The sequence below is a fragment of the Miscanthus floridulus genome, chromosome 3 (genome assembly GCF_019320115.1).
Source record: "Miscanthus floridulus cultivar M001 chromosome 3, ASM1932011v1, whole genome shotgun sequence".
Lineage (NCBI taxonomy): Eukaryota > Viridiplantae > Streptophyta > Magnoliopsida > Poales > Poaceae > Miscanthus > Miscanthus floridulus.
In genome coordinates this window covers 27815729-27841814 of record NC_089582.1, presented here as the reverse complement: position 1 = coordinate 27841814, position 26086 = coordinate 27815729, and the positions used below count along the sequence as shown (strand labels likewise).

Sequence of the window (26086 nt, the reverse complement as noted above, 5' to 3'; positions counted from 1 at the left end):
GAGTTTCCACTACACCTAAGGCACCTCCCACACGACCTTCAGATTTAGGTAAAAATTCTTTGCAGGTGCCTACCAAGAATGCCTCATCCGTTGCATCGACAGGACGCACTTCGGGCATTCAGTGCCACCGTTGGCATGGCATTGGACATATGCAGAAGGACTGTCCAAGTCAGCGGGCATATATTACTATAGAAGATGGTTACATCAGCACCTCTGACATTGAGGATGAAGAAGACCGAGATGCAGATGAGGAGGACGGCGAAGTCCTTGGTGACGAGGCCACGGCGGCCTATAGGAGCATCATTGTACAGTGGGTGCTCAGCTCATAAGTCCAGCAACCTAAGAAGCTACAACGCCATAACTTGTTCTAGATTTTCTTCGTCATCAGCAACCATCGAGCACGTGTCATTATTGATGGAGGTAGCTGCAACAATTTGGTGAGTTCTGATTTGGTCAAGAAGCTTGGCTTAACCATACGCCTACACCCACGTCCATATCATATTCAGTGGCTAAATGATTCTAGTAAAGCAAAGGTAACCCAAACTTGTAGAGTTTCATTTTCCATTGGTTCTTATGTTGATTGTATTGATTGTGATGTGGTACCTATGCAAGCTTGTTCATTTTTATTGGGTCATCCTTGGGAACATGATAATGATGCTACACACTATGATAGAAGTAATAAATACACTTTTATTCATAAAGGAAAGAAAATTACTTTGGTACCTTTGACCCCTGCTCAAATTGTATAAGCTGATAGAGAACGCACTGCTAGTTTGAATGATGTTCAATCTGAAAATCAGTAAGTTGCTAATTCTATTTTTCCACCTAAAAAGGATAAGTCTACATCTATTTCTAAGGCTAAGGGAATTAAATTGAAGGAGTGATGTCCTCATCAAACAATGACAAGAAACAATTCATTATCATCTTCTTCTTCCATCTGTATGAATTTCCTAATTTTCTCCTTCCTAGAGCCCATTATCTAAAAGTTGCAAATAGAAACAAGCTGAGATATTAGCCTACTTATGTATTTATAATAAAGTACGTGTTAGTACTTTATTTTTCTCTCTGAACCGAACAAGATCACAGGTAGCAGTACTAATTCTGCAAGCATGGGCGAACTAATAACAGAGGCTTGTCCACATATTCATAGTGTGACCCTTATATCTGACATTAGCATCAGCTCTATACCAGCTGAGATATTGGCCTACTTATGTATTTATAATTGAAGCCTATGTTCCAAAATTACCCAACGCGTCTCTCTTCTAATTGTAAAAGTCGCATATGCCAACTTGTGACATACCGACCTTACGAACAATTAGTACTTGCTTAAAACATCACGGAAGCAAACAAAAGAAATGAGTAAACATAATTAATCTAATAAAAAGTGTTACTACTAACAGGCTACCCAAACAAATTGAAAAGCACTCACTGAACTGAACTGTGAATACTATTCTAAAAAGCCTGAATATTCAGAAGCTACATGTGAAGCACTTAAGAGCTAAGACAGCTAGCAACCGATGGAAAACAAACAACTACTACAAAGAAATCTCTGAACTGGCTGAAAAATGAAGTCTACAGTTGAGCTTTACTTGAACTCTCCACTGGTCAGTTACTACTGACACTCTAAAATGCAGTTGCAGTGCGCTATCTAAAAAACAAAAACAGAGGAAACCTTGAGCCAAACAAAGAGCAGCAAACTAGTTTGACAACCTCAACTGAATTGGAGTCATTAACCTAATGTTCAACTAAAAAAAGAAGCAACCAGTCGCTGTAGCTAACAAGTGAAGGAAACAAATTGATAGGATTGCACCTAAGAAAAAACATAGAACAATAAAAAAAGCACCAGTTGTGGCAAGAACCACCAGATCACCACACAATTCATGAACACCAAATAGATCTAAAAGAAACGTAGAACAGAGGAGGAGGTGTCGAACCTGTAGCTAGAGACCATGAGCGAGATGGCTGGCCGGGGATGTAGAATGTGCAGGCGGCAGCTCAACGAGTGTGGCAGCTGGTGGATGTGGGACGTGAAAGCATTTAGACCCCTATTTGGGTTTCGGTGATTAATGACAATACGTGATTACTGTGACTAACATGTGTTTTGTAGAGGCAATTAAGTTAGGTTATGGTAATGGAGATCGATTGGGCTATCATGGTGGTCATGCCCCTACGATGGAAATCATATCGGTTTTCAAAGGATGGACGACAAGGTTAAGGATAGACTAGTTTTAAATTTTGATTAGAGTTGAAGAGACACTTAGAGTAGTTTAGGACTTTGTTTTTCCTTTGGCCATACTATTAAGGGGGGTATGGATGGGTAGCTTGACCTAGGTGAGTCTAGTGAGTTAGATGTGGTGCACACTTGCTAAATCTAGCACTATGTAGCTCCTAAAAAGCCCTTAGATCCATTGGAGCAAACTTCATTCACATATGATCGAGAGTTAGAAGTGAATGGAGGGTCAAATACTGACCGGACGCTGGCGCAGAGTCCGGTCAGTTCATTTGATCAAGGTGAAATCGTCTGGTGCGACCGGACGCTGAAAGGTGAAGTGACCGAACATTGAGTCACAGCGTCCGGTCGACCCCAGTAAGGTTCCAGAGAGGGAAAATCACGACCATACGTGTCCGATCAAGGTTGATCGGATGCTGTCCAGCGTCTGGTCACAACTTAAACACTAGAGTTCAGAGAGAACTGACCGGTGCGTCCGATCAACATGACCGGAGCGTCCAGTCAACCCTTAGAGGCATATAACGGTTCATTTTTCAGCCATGGTTAAAAATACTTCCTCCATTCGTGTGTGGGGGTACTTTTGCTCATTCCAACAGCTGAGAAATACCTTTGAGAGTGCCAAGAAGAGCAAGGTCCTAGTGAGGTGATTGAGATTTAAGAATCCCAAAGAGAGCCCTCATTAGTGAAAGCAAGAGTAGCAAAGTGTGCATCCACCCTTCTCATTAGGCTTGTCGTGGTCAAGTGAGAGTTCGTGCTTATTACTCTTGGTGATCACCATCACCTAGACGGTTCATCAGGTAGCATGCTCTCGATTCCTATTTCATATCTATTGCTTGCTTTCTTAGGTTTCGTATCTCTAAATATAATGTATTTATTTGTATATCCTATCTATTCTATCATGCAGCGAGTCAGTGCCGTTGTGGTCCCTTTGGAAGTTGACAGTTAACTCGGGGCCAAGCTCGCAAGTACGGATCGAGGCCAAGCCTCGGAAGTGACAATTGGTAGTTGATTCTTGTTATAGTAGTTGTTCTTTTCAGCTTCATCAGATGGCTCGTGTCAAGAATGTCGGAGGAGGTCCTGGTGATGAGGATCCGAGGCCCCACCTCGCTAGCCTACAGATGCAAAAAGGCAAGGCAACGAAGAAGGTAGCAACAAGGAAGCGCAAGTACCCTAATGCAGATACAACGAGAGCAGCCACAGTTACAGAGGCCACCGAGCACGCAGAGAGAGGAGGTGCTCGGAGTGATGTTGTTATTGCAGATCAGCTTTCTCCATCTATGAGGGCTACACTTGAGCAGGTTGAGCGCCATTATGGTGGTCCAGTTGGGACTATCATGGTTGGAGGACGGCGTGTGGCTATTGATGGGAGTCAGTGTCAGGGGGAGTCATAGCAGTAGCCACAGCCAGCGGAGCAGACTCAGGAGGGAGAGCATGCCGAGGAGACAGAGTAGGCACATCAGCCACAACTTCACCGCTCTGGTTATACCCGTGCTCCAGTCACACCGAGATTAGAGACACAGTGGAGGGGTTCTCGTCCACCGTCTAGACCATAGGGTCAGCCTCTAGTGCCTCATCTAGATTTGAGGGACACCACGGCCAAGTAGGTGCAGCAGCTCAGATTTGTGGACTTTGAGCAGTGGTTCCCACCGAGGAGGGATGACCGAGCTTTAGAGGGCTTCTACACACCACTGTAGGAATATTTTTATAATGCATATCTTAACAATGGGGCAGTATTCAGATCTTAGATGGTGTGCAACATTGAGTCCATTGTAGCAGCAGCTGGAGAGCATATTCGCCCTTGCCTAGCTTACCTGCCAGGGCTGACAGATTTACTTGGATGGACAGGCTTATATGTTCCATCTTAGGTTCGTTAGTTCTATGCTTCACTCTGGATTGACCCGCAGCATAGATTCATTCACTTTGCTTTCAAAGGCAGAGATTACAGGCTGATGAGCTCTAGGGTTAGAGAGATTTTCAGGCTTCAGGAGCAGCCAGTCCATCTTCATGAGGTTTGCTATGGACAGACAGCGTCCCCCAGACACCCTCATGGCGGTATGGTGCCCCCTACAGATCTAGTCCGACATTGCTTTATAGAGCCATTCGGCGAGAGGTCGAGCAGGACACCCAGTGATCTCACTCCTATAGCTAGAGTGTTGGATGCTATTATGAGGAGGACCCTACTTCCAAGGATGGGGTATCGCGAGGGCTTGACTCACATGCAGCTATGGCTACTGAACTCTCTAATGCAGCAGACTGTGTTTGATATTTGGGATCTCCTTATATCTGAGATAGAGGATACTATTGCAGAGGGGTTTAGGGGTCACAGGCAGCTATCATATGCTCACTAGATTACATTCTTGATCCACGGGGTAGTTACTGTGAGGCCACCTAAGATGCTGGTAGAGTATAGTGGTGCTACTATAGAGTTCCCTGCATACAACATGACTCAGATGATCCGTCATAGTGTAGTGAGGACACCTAGCTAGCCAAGCCAACATCCAGAGGTGCTAGAGACTGTAGCTCAGTAGGATGAGACCATCAGGGGCATAACAGCTATAGAGGAGGAGCAGCTTGATGCTCAGCAGGAGGGGATGATCGAGAGCGACCCTAGCGACAGCTCAGATGAGGACTACCGCGATATCCCTCAGATGCCTCCACGACGACATGACCATGAGGCCGGTAGCTCTAGTTTAGCTCCACCTGCACCACAGACAGACCCTGCTCTACTTGCCATACTTGAGCGGATGAGGCAGGATTAGGCTCACCAGGCATAGGAGATCGTCGCTACATTTGCACTGTTTTAGACTAGGCAGGATGAGTTCTAGCCACAGCAGCAGGCGATCTAGCAGCAGCAGCAGCAGGCCATGCATCAGCAACAGCTTCTCATGCAGCAGCAGCTACTTGGGTTTATGTAGCATGTTGTGATAGCTATTGGGGCTCCATCGCCACAGCCTTCACCCTAGCTTGGTCAGCCTGCCACCACTTCTATGACTCCAGCTTTATAGCCTAGTGGGCTTCAGAGTCAGGGACCACCAGTGCCACAGTTTCCTTCACTTATAGAGCATGTGTCCCAGTGGTTTGCTTCGCTAGTACCAGCCCCACAGTTCACTCCTCTTCATATGGGCTTTACTCCGCCTTAGAGTTCGTCAGTGCTCACCCCAGTTTCTAGGAGCCTTGGTGCTTCATTTAGTGAGTTGACAGGGCAGCCTACTCCACCAGAGCTACATGTCCCAGGTCCTTCCACAGTCGCACCTATTACTGGGACTACAGAGACGCTCCCTTCGTCTGTTGCATCATCAGAGCAGGCAGCGCTAGTTCTAGATCCGACCCAGACCGTTTCAGCATCACTTTCAGTTACAAAGGGTCAGACAGCTCAGAGCTCAGGATCAGATGATGATGGCATACAGTTCTAGCTCGCTCCTTGTACCTCCGTGTTTGACTCGTCCGCTATAGCCCCGCCGGCCGATCCTTAGGTTTTGGTGTTTGACGCAAAAGAGGGAGATGGATCGAGTATGTTAGTCATAGGGGGAGCGATACATTTAGGGGGAGTCTATCTATTAGCTTATCTATTATATTTGGAGTTTTATGTGTGATACATTATGCATTCATGTTTACTATTATGCATTGAACTACTTAAGTGTGATCGTAATCGTGATATTAATGTGATCGTGATATTTATGTGATATGTGACATGTGTGCTCTCTACTTTGAATCATTTAAATGCCATATCACTTGTGTTATGCTCATTTGCTTTGCTTCCATGTTTTACTCCAATGCAGATGAGCTTTATTACTTGTACTCATGATTATTTCATACCTTTGGAGTACATTATGTTGGCTTGGGTCATATAAGCTTGCATAACTCTTTTGTTCTTATTGACAAAAGCTTATATGATCCAAGCATGTTAAAAACCTCAACTCTTTCACATACTCGAGGTGGTATTGTCATCAATCACCAAAAAGGGGGAGATTGAAAGCATCTAGGCCCCTAGTTGGGTTTCGGCGATTAATGACAATACGTGATTACGGTGACTAATGTGTGTTTTGCAGAGGCAATTAAGTTATATCATGGTAATGGAGATCAATTGGGCTATCATGGTGGTCATGCCCCTACGATGGAAATCATTTCGATTTTCAAAGGATGTATGACAAGGTTAAGGATGAACTAGTTCTAAGTGTCGATTGGAGTTGAAGAAACACTTAGAGTAGTTTACGACTTTGTTTTTCCTTTGGCCGTACTATTAAGGAGGGTATGGACGGGTAGCTTGACCTAGGTGAGTCTAGTGAGTTAGGTGTGGTGCACACTTGCTAAATCTAGCACTAGGTAGCTCCTAAAAAGCTCTTAGATCCATTGGAGCAAACTTTATTCACATATGATCGAGAGTTGGAAGTAAATGGAGGGTCAAATACTGACCGGACGTTGGTTCCGGTGTGACCGAACGCTGGCGCAGAGTCCGGTCAGTTCATTTGATCAAGGTAAAATCATCTGGTACGATCGGACACTGAAAGGTGAAGTGACCGGAGGCGGAGTCCCAGCGTCCGGTCGACTCTAATAAGGTTTTAGAGAGGGAAAATCATAACTAGACGCGTCCGGTCAGTGTTGATCGGACGCTGTCTAGCGTCTGGTCATAACTTAAACACTGGAGTTTGGGGAGAACTGACCGGTGTGTCCGGTCAACATGATCGGAGCGTCCGATCACCCCATAGAGGCACATAACGGTTTATTTTTCAGCAATAGTTATAAGTACTTCCTCCATTCGTGTGTAGGGGTACTTTTGCTTATTCCAACAGCTGATAAACACTTTTGAGAGTGCCAAGAAGAGCAAGGTCCTAGTGAGGTGATTGAGATTTGAGAATCCCAAAGAGAGCCTTCATTAGTGAAAGCAAGAGTAGCAAAGTGTGTATTCACCCTTCTCATTAGGCTTGTCGTGGTCAAGTGAGAGTTCGTGCTTGTTACTCTTGGTGATCACCATCACCTAGATGACTTGGTGGTGATTGGGAGCTTGGTGATCATCCGGCGGAGCTTGTGGATGACCCAACTCAAGTTGTGAGCGGTTGTGGGTGATTCACCGCGACGGAGTGTCAAAGAATCAATCCGTAGAGAGCACTTGATCCTTGCGCGGATCAAGGGGGAGCTACACCCTTGCGCGGGTGCTCCAACGAGGACTAGCGGGGAGTGGTGACTCTCCGATAACTCGGCAAAACATCGCCGTGTTCCTCCTTCTCTCTTTACTTTGAGCAATTCAATTCTTGTCATTTACATTCATAGAATTGTCATGCTAGAGTAGGATTGGAACATAGGTTGCTAAATTTTTATGCGATAGATCAATAGAAATATTTTCTAGGCACAAGAGGTTAATTGGGTTAACCGTAGGACTTAATTATTGCAAAGAAATTTAGAATTAGCCCAATTCACCCCCCTCTTGGGCATCTTGATCATTTTAGAACAAAGCAGCGACTGGCGGCGTTCAAACCCTAGGCTCCATAGTGGCGCTCTGCGAGGAAGACGAAAAGAACAAATGGCCTGTGAACAAAAGGAGCAGAGATTGGAGGAGCCGAGTAGGAGAGGGTAGAGCTCGAACCATAGCCGCCATTAGTACTTTATATTTTTCTCTCTGAACCGAAAACTAAAACTAGATCACAGATAGCAGTACTAATTTCTCGAACTCGTGAGGCAGAAAAAGCTAGAACGTGATTCAATTGAAAGTAGAAGCCATGCCCAAGAACCACGACCCAATTCATCCATTCGATTTGATTCTAAGAAGTGAAGACTAAAGACGAGCAGATCTAAGAAGAAACACACAACAAGATAATCAGGATGAGGTGCCCAACCTACGCCTAGGAGACCAAGCACGACACGGTTGGCCGGGACGTAGCAGGTGCACACGGAGATGGCGGCGACGACGGCGCGACGAGACCAGAAACGATCCAGGAAGTGCCCGATCCAAGTCGGAGCAGGATCCGCCACAATCAAAGTCAGAGCAGGATCCAGGAGTTGCGGCGGCGGCGACACGACGAGGGCCTAGGGCGACGACGGCTGACTCAAGGGATGGAGACGTCGACGCTCAAACCCTAGCTGCCATGCTTTCCTGGGCGACACGACACGGGACGGGAGTAGTGAGCGAGGAGGGAGTGACGACCGATCGGGAAGAAACAACACAACCTCGGAGGCGTTTATTCTAAGCCACGTGGATTGACGGGGTTAGGGTGGAAAAGGCACAGGCTTATTTTAACCCACGAGGTTTCCAAATGGTGCCGTGGATCACGACGGGGAGCAGCGACACGGGCTTCTCGCCACCCGCGGATGAGTCTGAGATCCCCGCGGGGATGCCCCTATCCAAAGGAGCCCGTAAGGTGGGTATTTTTTTGAAACCTGTACTATCCATAGTAAGTTACAAAGTTATTGCAAGACCATACCCCTCACTTGTAAGTTACGCCGTTACGGAGGTATTGTCTTGAGCACCAACAACTCAGACAAGTTTAGGCAAGTTGTTAGGTATATACGAGCCATACGTTAATTGGCTGATAGTACTAAAATAGATTGATTCCTTCTTATTCATGTAAAGTGACACACATTGCCAACGTTATCGACAATCACTTACGCGTTATACGTAGAGGAAGACGACAGATAGTTTGGCACCATTCATATAAAACTACTATGGCCATGTTTGAATCCGATAGGGATTATGAGAATTTCGTTATTATCTATAGTAGATTGTCATTTTTTGTTATTTTTAAAAGATCTATCCTAGAATCTGATGATATGTTTGGTATGATAGATATCTTTTTATTAGATTTCTTATAATCCATTTGCAGCCCTATTTATTCGCAAACAAAACATGCTAGGCGGAAGCATTGGTTGAGAAGGGGATATGATTTTGAGCTCTACGCCCCCCCACACGTCCGGTACGCGTGACAGCCCTCCAACGGCCGGCTCCCTCCCTCCAACTCGAGTATCCAACCAATCGCACCGCCGCCTGACCTTGACCCGCCGGAGTCGGTCTCGGTCCACGGGCACACGACGCCAAAGGTTCCAGCCTGGTGACGGGGGCCCACGAAACCCCGCGAAGGCCCCCACAAGCCAGGTTACCCGGCCCCACAAGCCCACGCGGCCGGACGCTGCGCATGCGTTCATTCGAATCATCAACCGGGTCCTACTGGACCACACGCACCTCTCGCCTGACCGCTTCCAACTGACAGTCTGGTCCCACTCATCTGGGCCCATCCGTCATGAGCAGCGATGCAGACGACTTGAGTACTAATACGACGACTCCCCCGCAGCGGCCAGGCAATCCATCTCGGCATCCGGGCACCGTCTTGAGACTTTTCCCTGTGTGCCATTATAAAAGATCGTAATTCCTTGTGTGCCCCTGAAAAAATTCAGCGGTCTTCAGCGCCACTACTCCAACTTTTTCGTGTCATCCATGCCACTTCCGTCAGTTTGGGCTCTAACGCCGTCAAACTGCAGGTGTGAAAAGACGAAAATGCCCTTAAGTTCAAATATGTTATTAATTTTTTTTGAGCATTTTAACGACTTCAAATGAAAAAACTCAAAACTAGAAAGTTGTAGATCTCGTCGAGATCTATAATTTTCATATAATTTTTTTTTCATTTAATTTCGCAAAAAAAATAATATGATTTTTCTAAAATATATTAATCATATCAAATCATATTTTTTTTGCGGAATTAAATGAAAATAATTTTTATATGAAAATTATAGATCTCGACGAGATCTACAACTTTCTAGTTTTGAGTTTTTTCATTTGAAGTCGTTAAGATGCTCAAAAAAAATTAATAACATATTTGAACTTAAGGGCATTTTCGTCTTTTCACACCTGCAGTTTAACGGCGTTAGCGTCCAAACTGACGGAAGTGGCATAGAGGACACGAAAAAGTTGAAGTAGTGGCGCTGAAGACCGCTGAATTTTTTCAGGGGCACATAGGGGATTACGATCTTTTATAATGGCACACAGGGAAAAGTCTCCACCGTCTTCCCCTCCTCCTCGTCTACGCCGTCCACTTCCCTCTCAAGCCTCGACGCCTCCGCCCCCCACTCGCTAGACCCTAGCTAGCCCTAGCGCCACCCGCCCACCCGCCCACCCACCGGAGAGAAGAGGAGGAGGCCTTGGCCGCCGCCGCCGAGGAGGCGCCAGGATGTTCGGGTACCAGAAGGGCCTCGACGTCGAGGCGGGGACCTCGGGCGGCGCCGCCGCCACGACCGGCGCGCGCCAGCTCTACCCGGGGATGCAGGAGAGCCCCGAGCTGCGCTGGGCGCTCATCCGCAAGATCTACGTCATCCTCTCGCTCCAGCTGCTCCTCACCGCCGTCGTCGCCGCCGTCGTGGTCAAGGTCCGCGCCATCCCGCACTTCTTCACCACCACCAACGCCGGCCTCGGCCTCTACATCTTCCTCATCATCCTCCCCTTCATCGGTCAGTCCGCACCCCTCAACTCTCAACCATCCATCCATCCCTCTCTCTCTCTCTCTCTCTCTCTGGCTGGCTGGCTTTAGTTGTTCCTCCGAGGATTTTGGATTTTTTTTTGTTCGTTTGGAGTGGTGGGGAAAGTAGTAGAGTGGGGTTTCGAACGAAGGGTGTTCATGCGAATGCTTCGCTTCTATTCCGCAAAATGCGGGTGCGTGTAGATTCCGTTAGCAATTTGGATGTGAATCGCGGTTGCGATATTTGAATCGCAACATTCTCTATGGCTAGAGTTCGATCAACTTTGTAACTTCTGAATCATTTTTTTGGGGGTTTTCCTCTTCCGATCGGGTGCACGGGGAAGCAGTTGGGTTCGAGGGGTATTTCTGTAAATTCCGCCGAATATATTCTGTGCGTTGCTTCAAGGTTGCAGTTAGAATCAGATTCTGATGCCCATGTCCTAATACCTGCGAAATCTGCTAGTCCTGCCAGCGAGTTGGTCGATTTGGTAAAGTTTGGAGGGATTCTGTCAAAGTGGAAATGGAGGAGCCTTGCGTGTTCTCATCCGTGCACGCATAGGTGCCGTTACCTTGTGGCAAGAGTGTTTTTCGGTGGGTGGGTGGGTTGGCACGCGTGACGGCGTGAGGGTTTTTGTGTTTAGCAGGAACAGCAAGGACCCCTCTAACCTGGCCTAATCGCGTGTTATTTGGATTGAATTGGATGTCTAATTACTTGTCAATTGATGATGCAACGCTGAACATGATTGTTCATTTTGTTTTGGTGTGCAGTGTTGTGCCCGCTGTACTTCTACCATGAGAAGCACCCAGTCAACCTGATCCTGCTCGGCCTCTTCACTGTCGCCATCAGCTTCTCAGTGGGCTTGACATGTGCCTTCACCAGTGGTAACCATCTCATCTTCGTTGCCTCATTGTTCACATCTTCGTGGCCTCATTGTTCAGTTGTTTTGACTACCATTACTTTGTGTGCCTGATTGTGTAAATTGGTAACATCAGTGTAAATACATGCAATGGCCTTGCTAGTTTTGGACAGAGTTTTGACTGTTAGGTTCACAGAAATTTATAGGAACTTGTCCTGGAAGCCTATGTGAGGTGTACAACGAAATTTGTAGGTTTTGGTGGCTATGTGATATGCTTGTCTCAATCGCTTTATTAACTGGCTTGCGTAAATTAGCAATATCACGCCATGTGCAGATTTTTCTGGCGATGTGAATTCACTTTTGGGTTGTTGTGCAATGCGACTGGCATGTAGTATGCCATAGCAGCGATACTTTTGGGAAGAGCTTTTTTTGGGGTAAGGTTTATTATAGAGAAAACTCAAGTAGCATGCGAGGGCGACCCATGTGCCCATTTGGCTAGTCTACGTGTAGGACCAAGTTGTAGGTGTTAGTGGCTTTATGATATGCTTGTCTGAGTCAGAAGCAATTCGAATATCACCATCTTGTGGAATTGGTCATTTATAATACAAACACCTCTTGCCTGTGCTTTTGCCTTATTGCGAAGTTGACCTTTGACTGGGTTGTGCGTTTTTAAACTTGCAAACAATGAATCCTTATTCATTGGTTTCAATAAAATATTGGTCAAAACATGCAACTTGAGAAGTTATCTACTATCTGTTTCTGGCTCTATTTTCTTACTTGCAAGGTGCGTAATTACACGATATAGTGACAGGTTCAGTATATTTCTCCATGCTAATAAGCACTGCTTTGTGTGCTTGTCTGTATAAATTAGCAATATCTTTTCCTTTGCAAGTATTCGAATTAGCAATATCACTTATCAGCATATATACTGTTTCTGAAAGATCATGCTAGTTTTTGGAAGTTTTTTTTTTTTTTTTTTTTTTGTGGTTGCTGAGAAATTTGAAGGAACTTGTCTTGGATGCTGAGTGAGGCATTTTCTTACTCTTTGTGTAGAGCCAAGTTGTAGGTTTGGTGGCTGTATGCTATGCTTATCTGAGCCCCTTGCTTTATGCATGTCACATATCCATGCAAACATATTTGGCAATGCAAAATTACTTTCGGCTTGCCTCATTGTGAAGTTGACCTTTTGTTGGGTTGTGCCTTTTTGAACTACCCTTTGGTTTTTCTTAAAGCATTGGTGATATTAATGGTAGTTTGAATCTGGCAGGTATTAGTCCATGAAAATAAACTGTTTCTTAGCCACAACTTTCGTGAGATTACTAGTTTTGTTAGGGTCTTAGCTGGAAATCAATAACAAATTACAAGGATTTTTTTAATAGAAGATTAGATTGTTACAGGCTCTGCACTAAGAGAGACGCTTCATATAAAAGCTACTTTTACTTTTTGGTCATCCCCAGCTGGTTTGAGTTCATTTGATATTTGATTTAAGTGATGCCGAATCATTATAAATTGTTATTGTGAACCCATCTTTGTTTCTGGAACCTTTACTTTATGATCTGTCTGTCACTCTGTCTTGTGTGCTGGCAACAGCTGGTGCAGTGGTGCATGATGTGGTGGTTGATTTTTTCTCTCTTTTGCATCTGTATCTTTTTGCCAATAATTAGGACACTGAATTATGCACTCTCTTTTTTGTTTCTAGATTTAACAGTCGTATTTTATTGGATGTCCAGACTACATAAAAGTTAGTTTGATGAGCTTCACAATGATGGCTTGAAAATTGAAACTAAGTTTTATTTCTTTTACTTAACAATAACAATTTAGGAAATACTTGTAATCTATTTCTGTTCAGCTATTTTCCGGTTATGTCTTTTGTCCTTTTAGTTACACAGACATGTGTTGGGATAAAATCTACTAAGTCTTGTAGCTGGCATTCATAATCACTATTTTAACCCTTTCTTTACACTGCTCTTAGTTCTAGTTGAATCCTCTATGGTCTAGCAATTGCTAATATAATCTGCTGTGTGAACAGGCAAGGTCATTCTGGAGTCTGCAATTCTGACAACAGTGGTTGTGCTCAGCCTGACTGCATACACTTTCTGGGCCGTGAATAGGGGCAAAGACTTCAGCTTCCTGGGTCCTTTCCTGTTCGCCTCCCTCATAGTGCTGCTTGTGTTTGCACTCATCCAGGTGAGGGATCTATCTCTGCACCAAAGCATCATTGCATTCTCTATGTGATGTGATAGTATTTACTTAGAATCTTTTCCAATCGATGCTGTTGGGGGGTGACCTTGTTGCTGCCAAATGCAGATACTGTTCCCACTGGGCAAGCTCTCCCAGATGATCTACGGCGGGCTGGCGTCGCTCATCTTCAGTGGGTACATCATCTACGACACGAACAACATCATCAGGCGCTTCACTTACGACCAGTACGTCTGGGCCGCCGTCTCCCTCTACCTGGACGTCATCAACCTCTTCCTGTCCCTGATGACCCTCTTCAGGGCGGCCGACTAGGCACTCTGCTCCCATCCTGTCTATCTACGCAAGCTGTGAATACCTTACGTTGGTCCCTGAATGCTCGTCTCGTGGGTTAAGCTCGGGTGCCCAGAATTCCAGTTCCAAGAGTAGAGTTGTATAGCTGCGTTGCCTTTCTACTAGTATGGTCTTACTCGGCATGGCTCAGTCAGAGTCTTGATATCATCTACGTAGCTGGATCACAAACATATGTACCTTGATTATGTGCGTGGAGATGTGGTACTGGATTTGGGTTGCCTAACCTTGAGTGAGAGTTTGGAGATCCATCTGCTTTATGATCTTCATTTGCTACAGGTGAAATCTATCATGGAGTTTTTTATTTATCGATTCATCATAAGTGATTATTTGATACAGGCTGACCACACGTATTCTATAACGCCAACAGAAAGTGGAGGTTGCGATCATGTGGGCACGTTGAAGAACGTTGCCCAGATTGAAACCACGTATATATTTATCAGCTAAAAGCTGAAAGCAACCTGTTGGCTGTTGGCAGGAAGACTATGGACGTCACAGTGCAGAAAAATTGTATGGGATGACAAATTTCTACATATACCGCACAACCTAACACAATTTGATCAGTGCTGGAAAGTACTCCTATCTCTTACAGAAGTGTTTGAGCCATGCTTGACGCTTTACGAGACAAGACACATTCTGAGCGGCTGAGCCTGATGGAAACATGAAAGCAAACCAAACTGTTAGCACACATACATGCATGCCAGCATGTGACATGCTTGAATTCTCCAAAGTCGGGGAGGCCAAGAAAAGATGATGCACTAGGGAGACTAAGGTTACATTCTCAAGTGATCCTCTATATTGGTTTTGTATCCCACATACAAGGCCAATGTCCAGGATCAAGGAAAAGAAAAGGGCTGGAGAGCTGGCAACCCAGATTGAGGGTCAATTCCAGTCACACTTCTCCCATGCTTCCTGGTTCTTGGGAAAATTTCAAACATCTGGAACTTGGCAGATGATCCAAAGATCCCACCTCAGACATGAACTAATCCTGTATGTACAGAAAGGTAAATAAACTAGAAAGGCATTGCAATACTCAAATCTCAAGTTGAAACACCGAAAGATTGAAGCATGCATACCAAAACATGTATACTCATTGACTCCCAACAGGATCGCCCACTAAGCAACATGCTGCCTCCCAACTACGTGAGACCACTGAAAGACTCCCTTAAGCAAAGGATTGCCTGCATAAGTTGAACGGATGTTCAAAAGGCAAGAAAGTTGTTTATTTCAAAATTTATAAATGTGTAGCCAGCAAAATGCACACACCATGTTTGCCGACATCGAACAGCTACTTGACGAACAGCCCTTTTCTTATCATCGAGAGCCTTGATTGCTGCTTGTACAACCTGAACAAACGATCAATCTGATGAGTTCTTTTTAGTAAGGGCAACTTGGTTATTGATGCAGGTGTAACAACAGTTAGCCATGCTAGAATGTCCTTAATCCCTAATAACTTCTCTCTGAATTATGCCCTAAACTTAACAATATCAAATTATGTCACGAGATATACTGCATCTCATTTATTTTCCGAGTTGAAAGTTCAGAGCTGAAGCATGAAGCTTTACATCTTCCCAAATACAGTCCTTGAGCCACAACATGGAATGGTTTCAATATTTGGTCAACCTTGTAGTTACCCAGTGGTCATAGCATGTATATTTTGCCAATAAAAGATATACACATAGAAAACTAACCTTACGCCGCATAGGATAAATTTTTGAGTGAGGTAACGTAGAAAAGGCTACTAAACATTGTAATGCTGTCTCCCGCACAACCTAAGGGAAAAAAGGTTGTTAAACATATTAATTCACAAATATAACAGAAGGACAATTAGTACAGATGGATTAATAAAAATGATAGTTGGTCACCATCATGTGAGGATAGGAAACAAGTTCGGTAAGAACACTGATTGTGAGTTGGATATTGTCCAGAATGCATTCTTTGCCTGGTTAGCAAAAAACTGAAGTTAATAACAAGATCAAATACATTGCATTAGATCAATATCAGAATAATATTAGACGAATGAAATTTTGCAGAAGAAAAGAAAAAAAATGAAGAACTTGAAGGACAATATCAAAGAGCACAAAGCAATTTATCCACCTGGAGGGCACAACCTATATTAACCTATAAACTAAAAGTTGGTGAGAATGTAAAAATAAAGCAATAAAAATGATCCAACCTTTTTCATCCATCAACATTCCAGAGAAGACAAGTAACAAACTGTACACCAGATCCTTATCCTCAATGTCAAAACTTAATTTAGCTAAGCTATCAGCCATCACGAGTAAAATCTGCAAGATGGGGAATAATAGGTTAACTAGACTGTGAATGCTAATATTACATGGACATAAGTATGTATATCATAATCAAAAGAGCTGTAACCTGGTGTGCTTCTGTTATAACTGCTGGTACTGGAGCATTGGAAATGATATGCCCAAAAGCTCGGTATAGTGCCAATCTGCAATTGATAGGGATTCTATAATTTTAAGAGATTATAATTGGGCAAGCTAACAATACACAAGCACTTCTTAAATTCGTAACTATAACATATAAAATAGCCACCAAGGAGCAATAGCAACCAATTGTTCTACCATATCATCTCATGATAATGCTATGTGCAAGGAAAATCACTTCTTTTTTACATTGTGCAAGGAAGATGATGCTATGTGGTTTTCTTGACTCAATGCTTTTCCAAGACACGAATGGCACAATGAATTGCACCACTTCTAAAGCCATGGCAATTCAGTTCATTTAAGTTGTCAGCACTATTTTTTTTGTTAAACTAGTGTATGAGTATCAGAAATGATGCCACTGTCACTTCTTTCACTAACATGTGAAATGGCCAGTTGGCTGGGCCTATTGTGCCGTCTTCGGTAATGTGGCCCATTAGGGTTAGGGGTAGTTAGCGATAAGGGTCTCTTGTTTAGGGGTCAAGTAAGCCTCTCTGTATAAGGAGTGGAGAACTGGAGATGTATCAATCTAATCAGGCAAGAAGAATATATCGATCTATTAGGGTAGGGGCAGCCCACTTCTATCACTGCACTTGTGGTCCGACTGCCGCCTATCGGCTGGCTGATGCCAGGCTGCTTGGGTTAGGGCCACATCCAGACCTAGGTTCATAACACATGTCTAATGCAAGAGATACAAATGTCGCTTCTTGGCATTTTATAAACAAAACAAACCGCAGCTAGATGCACGTAAGCCCCTCATCAGCATTCCAGAACAAAAGAGGCTTCAACATGTCCTCAAACTTACAAAAGGAATACCAGTAAGGAGAAAAGCATAATATAAAGGGGAACGGCAATGATGCACTGGAGCAGAATAGTTCGGGAGAAGCATGTGACTGGAAAAGCAAGCAGTAATCAGTAAAAGATATAAAGGAATAAAATAACAGGAATGCCAATACTTACTTTGTTGTGACTGCAGTTGTTTCTTTAATTTTAGAGAGGAAGATCGGCATCAGTATTGAGAAGAAACGCTGCTTGTATAATGGTTTTATTCTTGCATGAAATTTTTTATTTAGACACATTTCTGAATCACTCATCATCACATGGAATGCGCTAGCTACACATATTGTAAGAGAAGTATCTGATGAATGGCCGCCATAAGGTTCTTCCTGGTGGGATGGAATACTAGCCAAAATCTCATCTGAGCATAGAATCTTAAGAAGAAACATTGAAATGTCCTTCACCTTCTCATCTCCTCTCATAAGTAATCCTTTGCCAATCCAAGCCAAGCTAGACAAGATATTAATCTTAGAAAGCTTGTTTCCAGAGAAGACATCTGAGAAATTAACATCATCTGAAGTGCCAGCAGAAGAGTGGGATATCTTTGAGCAACTGTTGGCTAATACAGTTGAGAAACACCTCTCAAGAATATCATCAAGTATTTTATCCAGCTGATTCTCGTGTGAAAACTCTGGATTGTGTAGATATTTATTGAAAATAGAAGCTAATGCATAAGCAGCTGGCATTTTCCCATTTAGTAGAAAGACACTAAAGAGGTTAATCGTCACCATCATATCTGGTACAGGTGTTTGAGGCCGAAGGCCTACTATAATCGACGAAAACATGCTGATGAGAGCGGTTTCCGTAACAGAATGTGAAGGAACTAACTCATCTACAGCCAAAAGACGGTCTGTCATCAATTTCAGTGGGAGTGAGAGCATTGAAGATATTATGCTATATGCTTTCTGAACAATAAGTGACTGTTGCTCCTCTGTACATACTCCAACTAAAAGCTTCATCCCAGTCATTAGTGAGTCAAGGAGGCCCTGAAAAAGAGATATTAGAGTGCCATCATTACATGCAGAATACTTCACCATGCAAGATGTACCACCATAAACACAAGGCACTCTTAATAACTCGATTAACAGAAATGTTCAATTTGATAGAGCTTCACCTGTGAGCTGATTCTATCTAACACAGTCAAATCCTTAGTCTCATCCAATAGACGCAGAGCGAAGCTCAATGCAAGTTCATTGACACCACCAGAAGTTAATAACCTGCAATAAGGAGATTATTACTCAGGAAGAATTGATCACTTACCACAATATATTATGACAAAAAGAATAGCAATTAGTTGGACTAGTCCATGTTTGAGAAGTCTATCACAGAACATGATAGCCTGTCACAGCTATTCAATCGTTCTGTTCAGCCGCTGATCTTAGTACTGTTTGACAGCCATCATACAGTATTTTGCTGTCATGACGCACGCAGTGGCAGCCACGACAGCGCTTCTTTGAAGTGCATCCGAACAGGGACAATTAAGTTTGCACAATCCTAGGCAGGGGTTTTTAGACCGTAGACTTCTCTTGACACAGAATTACAAACTAAAAACCAAAGTTGTCATACCAAGGAAGGACCCGGCTAGAGTAGCACTCAAATAAATGGGCCACATGTTCAGCACATTCAATTCTTCCATTAGCCTGCATCATCAGTAAAAACTTTGTTAAGTTGCTTATATAAGAATGAAAAGTTGCATGAAATAAGAAGTCAACAGGGCGAGCAGACCTCAGATTCAGAAATATTGGTGACAACAGCGACTTCAAGTGATTTCGCAACTCTTAACATATAGTTCAACCCAGCAGTTCCAACTTCATAACTTGCTTCGAGTCTTAGACTGAGAGGCATTGAACTATCATAAGATTCAACCAAAGAAACAATCTTGTCAACAACCGTTCTGTAGTAAACCACTTCCCTTTCAGAATCATGGAACTCAGCAATAGATGAACCAATGCTAGTCAATGCTTTCAATGACAATCTCCACAGATCTACATTTTCAAACTTGCTTATAATTATTGACGTAAGCATAAGCAGAATATCCTCATAAGCATTTGCTGGCAGAGGCGAGCATTGATCCGGGAATGTTGCTAGTGTTAGCAAGCCCTTCACTGCAAACCATTTATAATAACTAAATGAATTAGAATATATAACTTAATTCAGAATGCAATAAGTACAACACTAACAGAAAATAGGTAAACTGGAAAAGAGTTGGACACCATGTGCATTTAGTATTTGTGAATTTGTAACATTGGCAACATGGAACTATATGAAGGGAGAGCACATGCATGCATCAGTGTAGTGTAGAGAAATGTGAAGACACCAATCAGGTCCATGTGTCGAAAATGTGCCTGTGGTACACTCATAGTTAAGATGTTAACTTACCAGCACAAGAGACATATTCTTGTCTGAGCATTGGCTGCATAGATCGAGAAGCTATAGTAAAAAAGAATCGAAGGAGATGGATTAATTGCTCCAGCTTTTTCTCTAAGATAAGCCACCAGGATTCCCTTGCTAATTTAACAGAAGAACAATCTTTATAAGATACCAAAGCCACTTCTCTACAGGATGAAAGCAATTGAACAGATAAATAGAGTGCTCCATAGTTGACAGGAGCAGAAGATGATCCATTACAATTATTCAACTGCCGAGATTCATAGTCAGCTTTGGTTCCCACAATATCTACCAAGTGTGCAAAGTGCTCTTGAAGAACTCTAGTACAGAAATATGTAGATGATTCAGCAAGAATAGAAATAACACTTCCAAGTGCATGCAGTTGGGCCAGGTCCTCTAATGAACTCAATACGGACTTTTCCACACTTGATACAGAGCGGATCTTGTTCACAATATCCTCATCCAACAAGATCAAATTAATAAAAACATCTTTATCTGAAGAATCAGTATACATAATAGCAGTCTTCAAACAATTCAGAGCCTCTGATATTAACAATTGATCTGAAGAAAGGTTAAAAATCACTTCTTTCAACTTGTACCAAACAGCTGATGCATGTCTAACCATTCTATCAGCTCCATAGAAGCGAATGCAATTGTCCAAATATTTTAAAGAATCAATCTGCAACGAAAATATAAGATGAGCACTACAAAATTACTGAGGGCATTCACTATGGTAAATTGCTGAAGTAGGAGCAGTGCAGAAAGTGGAGCTGCTTACCTTTGCCAATGGAAGAGAGGAAGAAAGTTTATCAAGAAGCAAAGGGATGACAAAAGGCTCAAAATATTGGGTTGAACAAAAAGCATGCTGCAAGTATTCAAACATATTGTTAGCCGAGAAGATGCACTAACACACGAGCCTTCAACACCAACAAACATGACAAGCATCTAGTAATAGAAAACTACAACTCCTCCATTAGAGAGAGAGTTCAGTAATGTTAAGCATATGTTTAGTTGAAATCATAAAAAAGGAAACCTTCTTGAAATCATAAATAAATCAAGTGAAATAACACATTCATACCATCAATGCTCTAGAGAGGTCTTCCCGTGTAGCATCCAAATCATTACCCACTCCCTGCATACAGACATGACACACATAATCATGATCCCACTTTTGAGAAAGAAAGATCAAGACCTACTAAGTAACAGAACGATAGAGCAAAGAAAACGGATTGACAATCAAACTGGTCAATTAGCATACGTGTGTGAAGTAGACAGGAAAATACTTGCTCAGAATCTCAAAAACATCCCCTGCAAATTGTGCTGCCAAACCAGATGGATCTGGAAACAGCTTCATGACAACTTCCACTACATGAAAAGAAAGCATCAAGCACTCTGGATCCTTTTCTTCATCAATTGCTTCACAGATCCCATACAGCTGTTCACCATCCTAGAAATATCAATTAAGTTTGTGTTTACATTTAGCCTCTGCATAAATCTAAAGAACAGTAACTACAAATTTACAAATGAACTGGCAGTGAGACGGAAACTAAATCTCCATGAGCTCAGATGTGATGATGACCAGAATTCTCTCAAATAATTAGCATTATCTAAAAAAGGTTTACAATAGTTTCCAATTCTCATTCCCATGGTATGCTTTGCAAAGTACCCCTGCCACCTACTAATCACCATCTCATCTTACTTTGCTACCTTGCTGTTTTAGCTCGTGGTAGGTATTTGTCCAATTTAAGCTAAATCAGAATTATATTACATCAAAGAAACATGGTCATATTGATATACGTGATTTGAAAAAAAAAATCCAAGCATTGTGAAGGTAATGGGTACTGTGCTGTGCTTACTATTTAAGGAAAATACAAATACACACTTGAGCATATTGCCTAGGTTGGGTGGGTGTTTGGAGGTGGTGGTGGTCAGGGTCTATGGGTGTGTGATATCATTAAATTTGTTTCTTCTTAACCACTAATTAGTAACTAAAAAAAAAGTTCAGGTCCTGGTGCAGCTGGGGTTGCAAAAAGATATGATCACAAAGTTCTATAACATATCGAAAAAAAAGATTAAATAAAAAACACCCCTAAAACATCTAACAGAAGATAACAGAAATTGTAGATAGCAATATACTACTCTAACAGCTAGAAAGTTTATGAACAGACAGAACTCATAAATGCATTCTTTTTCCAGTAAGGATAGCAATTATGTTTTGCCAATATACTGGTGATCCAGTGTTGTTCAGATATAGAGTAATCACCACACCATTTGTTTTACAGCTTCCGGGTACCGATCCAATATGCAGCTCAGAATTTCAAAGCACAGCTGGATTCAAACAGAGAGATGGAAAAAGGTATCAGTACATCAGATAATGATTTTAAAATGTACCTATCTAATCATCTTTGCACTGAAGAATCAAATCAACCTTGCGGTCAGCAGCTGCAAGTGACTGCACTGGAACATTCTGTAAGAAAGACTCAACTAATCTTTTGACATCAGCAATCACGATACAACCAACACCTTGTTTCCTGTGCAATAGAGCCAGGCAACCAACAAGGGCTCCTCGTATTGCTTGCCAATCTGACTGATATAGAAAAAATAAAACAAGAAGACATGAGTATTGCTAAGATAAGGACAGGTGCCAAACGGCAAAGAATAGACACTTATCACGTTTATCAATCTTAAGCACACCGATTTACTTCACTCCGATAACATACACAATCGTGACTGAAATATAAATGACAAAAAAAGCTAATCACTAGGAGCTAGGGCATTCAAGAGGGAAAAGCCCTCAAGACCCAGCCAATCCCTAAAGCTGTGCCTCCTCTTCGGCAAGCAGCAAAGCTCCTACCATGCAAGGTGCAACGATTCCAATGATTCCATAGAGTTCAGGCACCAAGAATGACAAGAGAATTAAGGCCCTTTTGCACCTGACCAGTAACCACATCACTCACCCTACTTCACAAGTAACTTCTGTTATTGGTCTAACCTAGGGCCAAAAGGTAAATTACCAAAATACCACACCTGATACAGAGCTCAAGCTCATCAATGCAATTTTTTTAATCAGGTAAAGGACTTGGATAAATTGCTTATATGCCACCTAACATTAAAAAAAAAAAGACAATCTAACCATCAAAGAAGTCACATCAATATATTGAACAGCCAGCTAAGTAAATAATGCTGTAGTTAGGTTTGTTGCATCTCACTGAGATGCAAAACCCCTGCTTATGTAGAAAACTAATTTAATGTAGGTTTCTCCATCTACACTAAACAGGACACAATACGAGGGGGGGCTCACTTTGGCACGTAATGCTCTAAACACAAATTTTCGTAACCACAATTTTGACAGTTTTGCTGTGCAGAAACGGAACTCATACAAATGAAAACAAGCTATTATAACTTAGAAACCAAATAAAGTGCCAGCTTTTTTATGTGATGATTGCAGTCAATGGTTGATAACACTAAAACTACGATGACACTTTCCTTGGAAAGGGAGAAAAAGGCTATGTTGTTGAATGCAAGACTTTTGGCTATTATTTATACAACAAACACCAATTACTCTTCAGATTCTCCTTGTATGTGGCCCTTGTTAGGTTTCATCTCCAACCTACCCAACTTAATGAGTGGGGACAAAGAGATTTTGTTGCTGCTGCTGCTGCTGTTATTAAATTATAAAACAAGGCCTTGATCTAATAAGAACTTATACAAATATAAACGCATTACCTTCCCTAGTTGGTTTCCTTGTTAGGTTTCATCTTGCTCCATGATTGCAACAAGAAAATTGCAGGAACAGAAGGTAACATTTACTAACTTAATACCAGGTGTAAATACAAACATGTCAGCCTACTAACTTAATACCAGGTGTAAATACAAACATGTCAGCCTATTGTTCAAGAAAAACGCAATCATACAGAAAATACTTGAATAGAACCATGAGGACTTCTTTATCTTCCATCCTTTTTATACTTAAAACTTCTAGGAAAGTATTTGAGAGGAAACAATCATGATTCACATAGTCAAAGCATCAAACTTACCAATCTTGATATAAAGAAGTCTGACAACGTTGTAATGGTATTGACATCTAAACATTTAAATGAAATTCGAGACAATATTTCCCCCAGAAGCAGTATTCCTGTAAAATAAAAGCTTAAAAGTAAATCACCAGCAAGCAAAAAACATGCATATAGCAGTAGCAGGTTAATGATATTCAGTTCAGATCTATCAGGAACGGACACAAGGAGAGATAAGTTCAGCAGGTTAGATTGAAACAGTAAGTTCAGAACAAAGCTCAAAATTCTGGAAATGCGATCACTGATCCAATAAAGTGGCACATTCTTCCTTGCCATTTCAGTTTGTACTGGCAATCTGCATGTGGGCATGCACACCCCTGTGTGCTTGCATTGTCGTATAGAGTTGGCGTTTGTTTGAATAGAAAGAACTGCAACAGTCTTCACAAAAAGGATAGCATTTGAATTATTCACCTTCAAGGGGAACTAGCAGTAGGAGCAACCATATAGCACCTTAAAGCATGGCAACTAGCCATAGGCCTACATCCTAACGAACTTAGAAAGAAGGTTCAAACTTTGAATTATACTGTTTGATCGTCACTTAAGAAATCATGATAAACATAGTGTGGAAGGTAACCACAACCGAGAAAAGAGATAAACGAACCTCTTGATCTGACAATGTGGTCTGTTGTCGTCAAATACATATCCATCTTGGATACCTGAACAAAATCACCAAGGAGAAACAGAACAAAGTCAACCTGCTCTCCCCGTATGGTGGATCACACTACAAAATCATATCTTGGGGGCTGGGGCATACCAAATCAAAGAGGGTCAACTTGTCCTTGTTCACCAGGGCAGCAAGAGCATCCACACTAGCAGACTGTTGCACACCCACATCATTACAGCATTAGGATACAAATGAAACCAGGTATCAGGCTAAGCGAAAGGAACATTTTTTTTTCTCATCGGATTAAGCTAGCAAGCACCAACATTAACGGATTCACCTCACGCATTAACCAAACAGTAGTTCTTTGCACTAGGATTACACAGAATCTGAAACTGAATGTGTTCTATCAAATCGCGCACATGACCCAAAAGTTTCTTCCGGCAGCCGAAATATCAACCTCATATTACGGATACTACAAGCCGAATTACTGAAAGCACAAGCTAACTGAACCAAAGCTGCAACTGGAGAGAGGGGAAGTGGAGAGGAGAGAAAAGAGAGGTACGTGTTGGGCGGCCGGGCGGGCGACGTCGACGTAGGCCTCGACGTGGGGGACCCACTCGACGGGAGGGAGCCTCGCCATCGCCGCCGCCGGGGCTTAGCCTCCGAGAGGGTTTATCTAGGGTTCTGCTGCTCTGGTGCCGCGTGGATAGGAAGGGCCTTGCCGCCTTGGCCCTTGGAGAGGTTTTTTGCAGGAGCGCGTGAGGCGGAGGAGGTGTGGCGGCCAGAAGGACGGCGGCAGCGGCAGGCGGCGTCGGCGGCGCCGGCGACGGAGGGGCGAGTGAGGCGTGCTTTCCCGGTTTTTCTTTGGGTTTTTTTTACAGGGTTTGGCATGGCACGTGCGTATAATCAAACAACAAAACCTCCGTTCCAATTCAAGGGAATTACTTTCCTGCCCCTGAGATGTCGGAAACTCGGAATTTTGTAGTTCCGGAGAATTGGGATTCCAACGTTTTCCAAGACTTTATTTATGTCTTTGATTGATTTGATGAGTTCATCTCCATGAACTTAAGCAGAGTGATTTGTTCTAATTTGATAGTAAACCTTGCGCTGACAGGTCATTACATACAGTAACCTCCGTCATGAAATAATACAGTATCAAAGGTTCCAAATTTGTTCTCAATTATAAAAGTATTTTAAAATGATCAACCCTATACGTGTGTGGTTGCCTTTTAAACCCCATCCATGCATGCCTTTTAAACATAATCTTTGTTCGAAATGACTCCGTAATTGGTAACTAAGGTGTTCGGCTGCCCTTGTTCTGTAGGAATTTGGATGGTTTGGAGGAATTCTAGAGGAATTTGTAAGAAGAAAACACTGTTCCGGATGAAAAAAGAAGCGGATCAAGTCGGGTTTAAGGGCACGCGAACATGGCCTAAAATTAGTGGCGTACATACATGTCTTTTTAAACTGTCTTGCTAAAAAAATTAAGCAAAGTCAACAACAAATTAACTAATTAATAAGGGACAAGTTAGTCTTTTGCTATACTTTTTAGGGCCTGTTTGGACCATAGCCGAATTATATAAGATTATAATAGTCAAGATTATGAATTATAATAATCAGAGTGTTTGGATCCTCAGATTATTCCTCAGATTATTGTGGTCGGTT

The 26086-nt window shown here is 42.7% G+C and overlaps 2 protein-coding genes across 2 annotated transcripts; one reads left to right on the top strand and one right to left on the bottom strand.

Moving 5' to 3' along the window:
- The first annotated feature begins 10319 nt into the window (after positions 1-10319).
- On the top strand, positions 10320-14350 carry LOC136541505 (protein LIFEGUARD 2-like). The gene is made up of 4 exons (XM_066533418.1): positions 10320-10660; positions 11437-11550; positions 13555-13712; positions 13833-14350. The coding sequence occupies exons 1-4, from the start codon at positions 10384-10386 to the stop codon at positions 14034-14036; spliced, it is 753 nt and encodes a 250-aa protein (XP_066389515.1). The 5' UTR covers positions 10320-10383; the 3' UTR covers positions 14037-14350.
- Positions 14351-14471: 121 nt separating this feature from the next.
- On the bottom strand, positions 14472-25815 carry LOC136541502 (MMS19 nucleotide excision repair protein homolog). The gene is made up of 21 exons (XM_066533417.1): positions 24984-25815; positions 24572-24634; positions 24419-24473; positions 23782-23879; positions 22173-22331; positions 22013-22072; positions 21003-21191; positions 20823-20876; positions 20523-20609; positions 19736-20423; positions 19082-19461; positions 18923-18996; positions 18471-18573; positions 17480-18342; positions 16452-16527; positions 16249-16360; positions 15938-16014; positions 15764-15844; positions 15339-15418; positions 15149-15253; positions 14472-15060 (listed from the first exon to the last, which is right to left on the bottom strand). Exons 1-20 carry the CDS (start codon positions 25059-25061, stop codon positions 15238-15240), a joined length of 3393 nt encoding a protein of 1130 aa, XP_066389514.1. The 5' UTR covers positions 25062-25815; the 3' UTR covers positions 14472-15060; positions 15149-15237.
- Positions 25816-26086: the final 271 nt, after the last annotated feature.

What these genes read in the sequence shown, in the direction of transcription:
- LOC136541505 (XM_066533418.1), top strand. Translation starts at nt 10,384, where the DNA reads ATGTTCGGGTACCAGAAGGGCCTCGACGTCGAGGCGGGGACCTCGGGC. An exon ending in CATCATCCTCCCCTTCATCG is followed by an intron (nt 10,661 to 11,436) that starts GTCAGTCCGCAC and finishes TTTGGTGTGCAG; the next exon opens with TGTTGTGCCCGCTGTACTTC. An exon ending in GACATGTGCCTTCACCAGTG is followed by an intron (nt 11,551 to 13,554) that starts GTAACCATCTCA and finishes CTGTGTGAACAG; the next exon opens with GCAAGGTCATTCTGGAGTCT.
- LOC136541502 (XM_066533417.1), bottom strand. Translation starts at nt 25,061, where the DNA reads ATGGCGAGGCTCCCTCCCGTCGAGTGGGTCCCCCACGTCGAGGCCTAC. An exon ending in ACCTCTCTAGAGCATTGATG is followed by an intron (nt 20,610 to 20,822) that starts GTATGAATGTGT and finishes GAATACTTGCAG; the next exon opens with CATGCTTTTTGTTCAACCCA. An exon ending in AGAATATGTCTCTTGTGCTG is followed by an intron (nt 19,462 to 19,735) that starts GTAAGTTAACAT and finishes AATGGTTTGCAG; the next exon opens with TGAAGGGCTTGCTAACACTA.